The sequence below is a fragment of the Phaethon lepturus genome, unplaced genomic scaffold (genome assembly GCF_000687285.1).
Source record: "Phaethon lepturus isolate BGI_N335 unplaced genomic scaffold, ASM68728v1 scaffold14928, whole genome shotgun sequence".
In the NCBI taxonomy this organism is placed as follows: domain Eukaryota; kingdom Metazoa; phylum Chordata; class Aves; order Phaethontiformes; family Phaethontidae; genus Phaethon; species Phaethon lepturus.
The window spans coordinates 65,919-77,638 of NW_010557016.1; the positions used below are offsets into that span (position 1 = coordinate 65,919).

The following is an 11,720-nucleotide window of genomic DNA, read 5'->3' on the forward strand; positions in this document are numbered from 1 at the left end:
AACCAAACCCCAACCAAGTATGAGACTAAGCAACACTGGATGAAATTGCATGGAATGAAGTAAAAGATCCAAAGAAAAAATTGAATGTAGTAAAAGAATTCAATTCTTGCCCAAGAGTTAAGGGAGTATGATAAATGCAGCATTACAGAAAAGTCAAAATGAAGAAGAAAACATTAAAAGTAGAAACCAGAATGCGAATGAGTCACAGAAAAAGGTTAAAAAGCCCCAGATATAGACAGACTGGAATGATTAGAGAACCATATTGACAGAAAACCCATGATAAAAAAAAAAATCTGATTCTTCTATTTAGCTGAAGAATTTTTTCTTCACCTGTATAGTAGGATTACATGTAATTTGCTATCAAAATCAGCAATACTAACAAAAAGCTAATTTCTGAAATAAGATCACACAAGTATCTGGAGAAAAGAGATTAGAAATACTGAATTAAAAGATAGGATGGATTCACTGAACACTATGAAGAACCCAAACTATTCTTAGCTTGCTAGTATTTTCAAATACATATAGCAAGATACAGATTAATACCCTGCGGCTGCTTTTATATCGCCAAAAAAACCTTACCTGGTTCTTGAAATACTTCTAGAAAAACAAAGCTTTTCTGCATTAACAAGGCATGACACTTAATCTACATGGAATGACCGTACTCCTAATGACACTGTGCTTTGCTTTGCAAACAAGCTCTTGTCTCTTATAGGCTGTTCACTAAATGCAATTTAGAAGCATAATGAATAATACGCCCGATCTACGTATTACATAAGGAAGTTTGACATAGAAAAATACTAATTCCAGTCAACTCCTTGACCTTCTTTTCTCAGTTTGGTGCCCTCATAGGTGTAGTCAGGTGTGGCTGTACCAATATGGTCGGTTTCCCCATATATACAAAGCATGAATATATATAAAGTAGTGTGTGTATATATATACACACACACATATACACAAAGTAGTGAATACTATTAAACATTTATAAGTATTACACATATGTGAGACAATTACAATGGATGACATTTCAATAAAGCCAGTTGGGTATTATCTCCATTACACAAAAAATAAAACATCAAATGAAAAACATTATCTTTGTATCCCAACACAACAAAAATATACTTCACTGAAACACAGAGATAGGAGTTCTCTTGGGCAGTGGAAATCATGGATGTAATAGAAGAGGCATGACTAGTCTTTGCCAGAAGACGCCAGTTTTTCTTTTGACACCCTCTACCACTTGAGCTCTAATTTGGCATTCGCAGTGGTCTGAGAGGAAATCATTCCTCCCACGTTGAAGTAAAAGATCATTAGCCATTGCTGGCAAGGAGATGAGCTGGAATATGAGAGAAAACAAAAAAAGGAATTTGACAGCTCTGTTGTCCTGCTAAATATATTCACTATCTTTTTGCTTTTCTTTCGGTCTGCATGACACATCTCTCCTGGCATCTCTTCACCGAATCAAAATGAAGCAGTCTTTCTTGGAATTGATGCCTTTCACCATTTATTCTCCACTTCTACATACTACAGATGCTGCATTATAGAACTCTTCACTCGTGCTAGGCTTGAGCACCTCTTTCTCAAGCCCTTCCATGCCAATCATGTACATGTGACAGAGAGAATACATGCAGAACTGTAGCCCTATTAGTATTATTTGTTTACCTACTCTGTCAAAATCAAAAGTAAGCCTCAGCAAAGAAAGATAATTTGATATTTTTGACCCACTATCTGAATGGACTTCTGTTTCCTGCCACTATACACTTTGCAATTGTACTTCAGCTTTTGTGAGCCATGAGTTCAAGCCAAAGTAAAGGCGGGGGGGGGAATACAACCAGTCTATTTGAAAGGTGAACCGTGTAACGATAAACCATTAGGAACCTACGTTTTTGCAGTAACATCCACGAACTGCCCTGGGCGGAAGTGAGCAGCATACAAAGGAGTACCTTCAAAAGAAGAGGAGAGATCATGTTCAACTAAGTGCTGAAATCCTCAAACCACTATCCAGTCATTACCATCCAGGGTAGATTACAGTCACAGGAAAGGAAATAAAACTTTGCTTTTATTCACCTATTATTTGTTCTTCTTTATAAACCTCACTGACTAAAATAGATGCTTTGTAGCTACTACTCAAGCACATTTCTCAGTCCCTGGACCAATTTCAGATGAGTAGGAAGGAAGGGTTGGGGATCTACTCGGATATGATGTGCTTCAAACACTAAGAGACAAAGCCCAAAACGCTTAATTAGTTAAGACTCACAATAAACAAACTTGGCAAGAAAACCAAACGTGCTCCACCTGTAACTACTAGCACTTCACAAGATGGAAGTTTTTTTTTTTTTAAGAAAAACTAAAAACCCAAACAGTTCCTATAAAAATGGGTTTAAAAAAAAAAAGTTTTGCAATACTTCCTCTTTGTTAAGACACGGTATTTCCAAACTAAAGACTGTGGCAGAAGTACAGTTCCATCCACTGGGGAATTATATATACACTATGCTTTAGCAGAAGTGGTGCTACTGTCAGTCAGCAACATCACTCACCTGACTCCAATTACACTCATTCCCCTAAGTGCTTGTAGTATCAAAGTTTTAATTTTAATTAAAGATTTATTTTGCCATCAGCAATTTTTTTCATCCAAGCACAATATTCTTTTATTAGCAGCTTTAAAAAAAAAACAAACAGAATTGATAACTTAGTTCATTACAAATGAACTTTAATCTGAAGTTCCATGCAGCTGCATCTTTAAGAGAGTTTCCAGACTGCTTTAAGTAAATTTAAAAAATGAAATTTTAATCCCTTCATGTCCACAGCCATTTTCATGCTGTTTTCAAATCTGTATGAACGCAAACTGAAATGATGTAAACCTCTCTCAAGTCTCAAGCATAAAAATCCTCATATTATTTCACATTATATTTATATGGTCCATACACACCTGGGATAAGATGCCTGTAAATTGACAGCAAATCAGTTACATGAAGGATGTTATGTACAAAATACACACACTGCAAATTCAGTTTATTGTAAACTTGCAATTCTGCTCATCTCAAACTTTTGCTTCCATTTAGCAGTCCAGACTTCCTTTTCATGTCAGATCTGATGTTTATCAGTTACCACAACTGTCTTAAGAAGGTCTTGCAAAAACCTTCTCTAATGGCAAAAATCAGATGCAATACATTAGAATTTCCAACCCTTCATAATTCTTGGGAAAATACCTATAACTGTCAAAAAGCACAAAACGAAAAGCAACCTAAATACACTAGCTAATAAAGCCTTAAAACCATAAATTTTTTCATTAAATCTCCAAACTTCTAATACTGATTTTTAGTAAGAATGCTTGTTATAACATGTTTTAATGTGTTTTACTTTGCAAACTGCCAGAAAAAAACCTGATATATGACAGCCATCAGTCCTACTTCTGAATGCAGCAAGAAGAAACAAACCTCAGACTGCTATTTTAGGCTTCTGAGAAACATTACCACAATATTCTTGGTGCCCCTTTCATATGGATAAACAGATAACTTCCTGTAAATGCATTCATATTTATTCCCAACAAGTGAGTCAAGGTTAGAAACATTTATTTCTTAACTCAAAGTTCATACTAGCTAGCAGTTTGGGTCAGACTTATTTCCTAATCAATGAAAACAAAACAGGAAAAAGGAAAAATCCTATTCCTCATCACCTAGAAAGTGAAGCCCATTTTCTAGTTTTTCCTAAGAAAAAAGTTTGTTTGTGCTCAGTGACAAAGAAATAAGAATTCAGCAATTTCTAGACAACACAAAAATGAAATACACATAACTTGGTTTACCTAAATGCGGCAGACATTAAATGATTATGCATGTAATATTCAGTAGCTTAAAAAGATTACCTGGTTTAATTATGGCATCATCTGTTACATTAAATGTTGTAACTTTCTGCTTCCGTGGTACTCCAGCTTCTTTAAAAATTTCCATTGCAGACTCTGATTTCTGTAATGAAAAGCAGCCATAAAAAAGTGATGTTAAAATACGCAAGGATAAACCTAGCACAGAAAGTGATTACAGAATGTCAACACCACTCAAACAGATATATCATGACACTTTTATCTTGAGACTAGCATTTTAACTCTATATAAAATTAATTTAAAACTCCTGTGTCTGCATTTTATTTTCTGTCAACTAGTTACCCTACAGCTACATCATATAAACAGGAGAAATATGAATATCAGAAAAGGGAAACCCATCATTTAGAATGTACATAAAATATAATACTGCTTTTTCATGACTTTCAAAGAGTTTTAGAGTAATTTAAAATAATTTTCTCCTTTTCAAAGCTTCTGATGATTTAGTTCCACACCACCATAAATATAATTTATTTAACTAACAAAACCATAGAAATAAAGCCTGGTCTTGCAGAAACTTCTAGAAATGCTTAACTTCCCACAGAGGAAAACCTAGAATCTCTGGACAAAAAAGAAAAATTAAGAACAACAAATTTATCATTCATGTATTTTTGAGATATACCAAGTACACTCAGTGTCAAACCACTGCTGACTCACTAAAGTAGGGCTCTCCTTTTTAGAGTAGTCTGACAAAGTTGAAAGTACTTAAAATTGTTCTCAGCTGTTTTAAACAAGACAACTCACAGAACAGCTGACCACTGAGATGATACCAAGCAACAGAAACAGTGATGCAGGAAAACTGTGGCCATAGGAAAAAAGCAATGCATCTGATTTTTCTTCAAATGAATTCTCCTAAAAAGCAATTTAAGCATCTGACAATACTGTCACACTTGGATAGTCACATCTGTGAGGTTCACATCTCAAATTTCTGTGCGGTTCTCTCTCTCAAAAATAATTTTGTGTATTTTAAGACAAAATAATGTGAATAAATTTAAAATTGTTATTTAGTTTATTTTGATAATCTGCATATCGCCCTTTTGTTTTTAAAAATCTGTTTAGAAATATTAGAACAGAGGAATTTTTGTGAAGAATAAGGAAGCAAGATGATGAGGATGTCTGACTTAGACACAAACCAGAAATTTGAACTGTATGAATCTGTCCTAATTTGAGGAAAAAGTGTGGATAAAAAGTTTTTGAGAGTTAAAGATTTTTTGAGTGATTTGTCAACTTGAGTTCGTAGTACAAATCACTCAAATATCTTTAAAAAAAAGTCATCAACTAAATGCAAAATCTCCCCTAAGACCACAAAATGTTGAGGCATCAATGGAGGACAACTGTATTAAACCATATGTATCATATGTAAGAATTAATTCTTATGTATAATGGGATTTTTAAGAAATCTAAATGCCGGCATATCAATAATCCTTTGCTTCCACTATTATGTAAAACCACCACCTTAGATGATAGCAAGCGGAGGTCTGTGCTCAGCATGGGTGCCTGGAAAGACCTACTACGGCTGAAGAAAAGCATAGGGAAATCAAAGGGTAAAAACTGCTTACATCTCAAAAGTCCTACTATAGCCTTGCACTGTTCTACTTTAACAAGTTTTCTTCAAACAGTCAAGTCAGAGAGATGTATTTCTACAAACAAAACACTGCAGTCTTTACAAAGCCTTCATAAAAAGCAATACTGAAGAGAATAATGTTGAGTGAATTCTCAGATGTTCTTATTTTTAAAAAGACCAACAATATCTGCCAGTACTATAGGAAAACAATTGATATGACCTCACTTAAAGGAGACATATAAAACATTTTTGATGAAAAAATTGTTAGAACACTGACAGAATTATACTTTTGAGAATAACTTTGCATTGAAAAAATAATGAAAAATCTGTTCACTTGTAACAGACTGACATACATCAAGCTAAAAAGGAAAAAAACCTCTTGCTAAACATGCAATACCCCTTAGCATTTGTTAAGCCATTTGACACTCGAAATAAATACATGAAACTCTTTGTTAGGAAAATTACTGGGAGAATCATTAGATTGAATTCATTAAAAAGCAGTAGCTGTGAGGAATTTGAGGAAGACAGACGTTCCTACGAGGAATTAACAGAAAATAAACTGCTTATGCTAATACAATACAGTATCATTCTGGTTGCTTTTCATTCTCACTTTCAGACACTTCAGAGACAAAAAAATACGTAAGAAACTGATAAACGTAGGACAGCAATGATTCAAACCTGCAGCTAAACCACAGAAAGACATAATCTGTTAGTACCTTAACCAGTAAAATTGTTCAGAATTGGCAGGCCAAGTTCTTTCTTAGAAATTATCTAGTTTATACAATGATAATGATATGAACAACAACAACAACAACAACAACACAGAGCTCAGTCTCAGGCCATGCCCTCCCCACAGACTGGTCTAAGGATATTTAATTAATTTATTTATTAAAATTAATTCAACCAAATTAGTAGGAGCTAACTTGGAAAAAATTATGTCCAAGAGAGTCTTTAACACAACTCTACTAAAAAATCCTTGAGTTGACTTTTTAGGTAGTTCAACTTTGAAAAAATTTTCTTAGTTCACAAGAGCTGTTTAAACAGAAATCTCCTATATACCTCCTTGCTTCCTGCACATTTTTACTCTGACAACATATTGAATCACTGATAACATCATCTTTATGAAAAGATCAACTGTATGGAGTCTAATGTGCATAATACAACTTCAAAATTATTATTCACATGAGTCTTGCATGTCTTACACCAAGGTAACAGGACAGAAAAAAAAAGAGCTGTGATTTCTCCAGGAAAAATGTCACACCTGGAAAGTGGAAATGGACTAAAGTGACAGGGTAGACACCTGAAAAGTACAAGCAATGATGGTGAAACATGGAAAAAACCCACTGAATAAAATAAAGATACCTTAAAGTATAAGTCTGTTCAAAATCAGTACAATATACTATAAAAGCCAACAGATTTATCAAATGAAAAAAAGCTCCTTCTTTCCTCAACTCCACTAAAGCAAAAACAAGTACACAGATTAATTTTGAGGCTCTGGGACAACCTTCTGTTTGAAAAAGGGAAATATATGTCCTCAAAAAGCCACAATCACCAGCTGAGATAATCTGCTTAATAATCACGAGTCCCCCTTTCTTTTTTTTCTTTTACTCACCTAAATCAAACAAATGAGTGTCAAGATACTGCAAGAAGTGAAAAGTGATATTTTATAGAAATAATGGATCATAGAAACAGCAATCCTTTGAGGCAAAGCTTTGTTCCTGCCTTGATCTATAATTCAATCTTCCTCCTCAGGAATGAGAGCTCTGCTAGACAATCTTAGCCGTTGAAGGTGTCTGGGAATTCCACATCAGGCGTTTGGGGTGTCAGGAATCTATCTTCCTGAAAATTTAAGGCTTAAACTTACTCATCAGTAAAACTATATGCGAATTAAACAACCTCAACAGACCTGTGGAAAAACAACTAAAGCTAATAAAACAGTATGGCAGAGTAAGTTAGAGAAGAGTCTTCTAAACAACTGATGATGCTGGGTAGGTTTACAACAGCCCATTAAAGCATGTATCTTGCAGTCCTCGTATTGCATCTCCACAGACAGGGCAAACATGTTTCTACACTGCTAATGGCCCTTCAGACCCTTTCATCAGCATGGGACACCACGCATCAAAGCGACTTCCTAAACCCACAGCTTTACTATAGAATCAAGAGGCAAAACTTTCAAAAACCACTTCTTGCTATTTTCTTAACCAAGAATTGACAGTAGCATTAAAGAAATAAGCAAGGGTGAATGTGACAAAAGATCGATTCCAAAGCATGCATGTCTGCCAATTAATCTTTTAGAGTCTACCTATGCTACTTTTGTACTGTACTCACAAGAGAAGCAACTACTCTAACAAAAACACTCAAAGTGGTTCACTTACAGAAAAAGGAGATGCATTTTTGCCTCCAACAAGTAGCTTAGACGTTTTTCCACCCGACTCTTCCTTTGAAATGTATCTTAAAACATGGCAATCTTGCACCTTAAGAAAAGAGAAATTGTGTTTATTTGAATATAAGCAGATGTGTACGCTTTGTGGCCATAGTAAAAGATTATCAAAATAAGTGAAAAATATCAGTCTCTGTTTTCATTTGTATCTAACAGGAGATACAGCCTACAAGAAGGGGAGTGCGTTACCTTTTTACCATAGACATTCTTTTTCCAATCAACTAAAGGTTTATCTTTAAAAAAAAATTAGTAGAATGCAAACTGTATTTTCATAAATGCTCTAGGAATCAAATAAACTTTTATAGTAATCTTTTGCCTGCAAGATCTACAAAATCCCTACTGTATACAGCCACAAAGCACACAAAAAGAGCCCACATTTCAGACTCCTGCTCCTTTGCCCTGTAAAACTGATGTCCTTCACAGCACTGGTTCATCATATGGCAGCAACAGGTCAGCGAACAGCCTCATCACAGTAGTAGCTGCCAGAGAACATGAAGCAGCAGCTTCAGAGCTACAACAGCTCTGAAATCAAGGTGAAACTAATCCCAAAGTGCCTACAGGTGGCAAAATAAAAAAAGTGAAGTGGGGTAGTTAACCCCAGCTTTATGTTGCCTCCCATCTTCCCTCACCTAGGCAATAATATGCATAGTTCTGCAGCACTTGAATAGCTGAGGCAGAAGGCAGACCGGTCCTAGAAAGTTCAGGATATAAACAGAGAATAGGCATGGTGTACTATGCAGGGTTGAAATAAATCTTTCCTTTCTTCAGGGATTTCCTACTCTGTAATTTCACTTTTGCCTGAAACTTCTGGTTAGTGAGATGAAATGCATTATGATTTATTTCACCTTAAGTAGCGTGACAGCATGTTTTTTTCCCGACTTGGTCCATATTGGCATCATTCCCAGTTTTACTGCAACAACACCAACTCTGATGGAATCTGTAGATCAAAGGAGAACATGGATGCAAGTCCACACTTAATATTTGAAACAGCCCATCTCATAACCTGCAAAGTCCCATTAACTCTGATCTTTCCTAAGGAGTTGAAGAACGAGAGAAAACATTGCTGACTCCCTGCAGGTACGCTGGAAATAACCTGTTCATTGTTCTTAATCCCACCAGCAGTAAAGTTCTGTCTGTTCCAGTTGTGTTTGACAGAACATGCAAACTAGTTCCCCATTAAGATTAGAACAACCAATGCTTCAGACTTTTATTTTTTAGAAAACACAACACCCATGCAGAATATTAGAGCCAAACTAACTATTGAAAAGTTGTAAACTAAATATTGAAAAGTGAACCTCTGTAGGAGGTTCCTCTCACCTCAACTTTTGCACATTTTTGCCACTGTAACTGTACAGCAAAGGCAACCTGTCAAGTCTCGCTTCTGACAGTTCGTGGGGTGAAAAACAGAACACTTAAGATGAAGACTAAATGCTTTAAAGTTTGAAAAATGCTCTTTGTTCCAGTTTCCACTATCATACCTGAGGATCTTCTCATGGATTTGCACACTCAGGTGGCTGTTTGCTGTCAAATGATGTGACCCTTCTGAAGGCTCAAAAACTTTATATTTTGTTCTAGTCCATAAGACTTTGGAATCACTGAATAGAAGTAGGATGTATTATGTACTACACATTTTCTTCAGAGTCCAGCAATATTTACAAGAACATTTTCAAGTTCATATAATTTATATTCTAGGGAGTCTTTCTTAGTTTATTATCGTGTCGTTGTCTGGCAGTGGGACTGCATTGGTACTGATTTGGACCAAAAACGAAGTTCTTACAAGGTTCTTAACACCCTATAATATTTTAAATGCTTTTTAGAGAACTGATATATTACATTTACTTCTTTACTAGGAGATGTATTGGATGATTGAGGTAAAAGCAAAAAGGAGAATACTTTACAAGACACAGTCCTGATGTTACTGAATGCAACAACACAACAACAATAATTTCAGCATGAGTTTGGTATTTCAGAAGAGATACCTTCTCACCTGGTTTCCACTCATTCAGTGGCCAAGGCTCATCTTTCAGAGGGCACAGCTTACTGGCTGTCTGAGCTTTGCATTCATCCGCAGTTATCTTCTTAAGGAACTCGACATTCTCTTCGGAAAGATGTTCATGCCACCATGTTGTACTGTTCACGTGTCTGACTACACAACTCAGCTGCCCCCTTTCCAGTGGTGGGAAAATGTTTTAAGTGTCTTATCAGTTCAAATAATGGCTCATAACATGTATGTTTGTAATGTAATACATACTACATATAATCACATAATACAGTATACAGTCATAAAGACCAGAATTATACTAGCAAGCTCTTCAACCATCACTCAAACTGGCCACCCTTGATCAACAACACCTAATTATTTGTCATGCTCTCATCTAACTTTTAAAGTATTCCAAAATACACCAAAGTGGCGCAAGAAGCAACAACAAATCAACCAACCACTCCTACGATAAAAAAGCTAGACCCATGAATGAAGAGATAGCAGAGGGTGTTCTTTAACTTTAGCAAGGCTTTCAACAGTCTCCTATAGCATCTTTCTATCCAAGCTTGGATGTTATGGCATGGATGGGTGGGCTATCAGATGGGCAAAAACCTAGCTAGATCAGGTTGAAAGAGGGGCAGTTAATGCTTTGCACTCTACCAGAAAGCCAGTTACAAGTAGAATTCAGGAGTCTGCTCAGGGATTTGTCCTGTTTAATATCTTCATCAGTGACCTGTAAGAGGGGATGACTGTACCCCCCTGAACTGAAAGAAGCAGTTGATACTGCTCAAGTGCATCCCTCTGCCAGTCAAAGGGACAAGCCAACGAGGAACCCAATGAAATGCGTGAAGGAGAAATGCAAAGTCCCACACCTGCGATGGAATAACCTCTTGCAAGGGTACAGGCTGTAACTTCATCAGAGATGCTCTCCAGTGAGGGAAAGGACCTGGGAGTCTTGAGGGGCAAAAAGGTAAAAAAGGAGCCAGCAGGCTCCCAGAAGCAATGAAGACTAACAGCATCCTGGGCTGTATCAACAGAAGCACCCTCTCAAGGGTAGCAGTTATCCTTTCACCAGCACTCCAAGTAGACCACATTTGCAATACTAAATCCAGTTTTGGGTCCCTAGCACAACAGGGATATTTATAAATGAGCAAGTCCAGTTGCCTGACAAGGAATATTGAGGTAACTAGGCTTGTTTAGTCTGGAGAAGACGCTTAGGGGGGGGGACCTGACAGCAGCTTTCCAGTACCTATGAGAAGGTTACTGGCAAGACAGAGCTAGCCATGTTTACTGAGGTGCATGCCAGGAGAATGAAAGAACTGGTATAAACTGAAAAAGGGGTTCTGACTTGACATAAGGAAAAAATATTCAGCCTGAGGACCATCAAACACTGGAATAGGGGCCCAGAGAGACTGTGCAGCCTCTGTCCTTGGAGGCTCTCAAGGCCCGACCAGACAAAGCCCTGAACAACCTGGTCTGACCTCAGAGCTGGCCACATTGTGAGCAGGAGGTTAGAATTGAAAGCTCCTCAGCTCCCTTCCACCCTCAGCAACTCTCAGATTTTACATTCACTGCTAAACAGCTCATTCTACTGCCATCATTTTTGTGACGGCTAAGAAAAGCTTGAATGCTCCTCAATCCTCTGCAAGTACAATGAAACACAGTATTTAACAATACAGTTAGCGAATGCACGTGGCAGGCCAAGGTGACTCAAAAATTACCCCCGCAGGAAACCGGGGCCCTATCACCTTTGCACGCGCAAACTTTCCAGGCGCTGCCAACAGGCCGCACCCAGAGGCCTCTCCAAACGGTGGAGAGCGGAGACGCCGCCGAGGGGTCCCTCATCTCGGGGCTGCGACAGTGG

The 11,720-nt window shown here is 37.1% G+C and overlaps 1 protein-coding gene across 1 annotated transcript in view; it reads right to left on the reverse strand.

The window, feature by feature from the left end:
- Positions 1-11,701, reverse strand: part of MRPL3 (mitochondrial ribosomal protein L3) — a 28,377-nt gene extending 16,676 nt beyond the window's left edge. The window contains exons 1-6 of the mRNA XM_010292644.1: positions 11,605-11,701; positions 9,863-10,054; positions 8,721-8,812; positions 7,811-7,909; positions 3,860-3,959; positions 1,880-1,940 (exon numbers count right to left, since the gene is read on the reverse strand). Coding sequence (XP_010290946.1) covers positions 1,880-1,940; positions 3,860-3,959; positions 7,811-7,909; positions 8,721-8,812; positions 9,863-10,054; positions 11,605-11,701 — 641 coding nt within the window. The remainder of the gene's footprint in view (positions 1-1,879; positions 1,941-3,859; positions 3,960-7,810; positions 7,910-8,720; positions 8,813-9,862; positions 10,055-11,604) is intronic.
- Between the last annotated feature and the right edge of the window lie 19 nt (positions 11,702-11,720).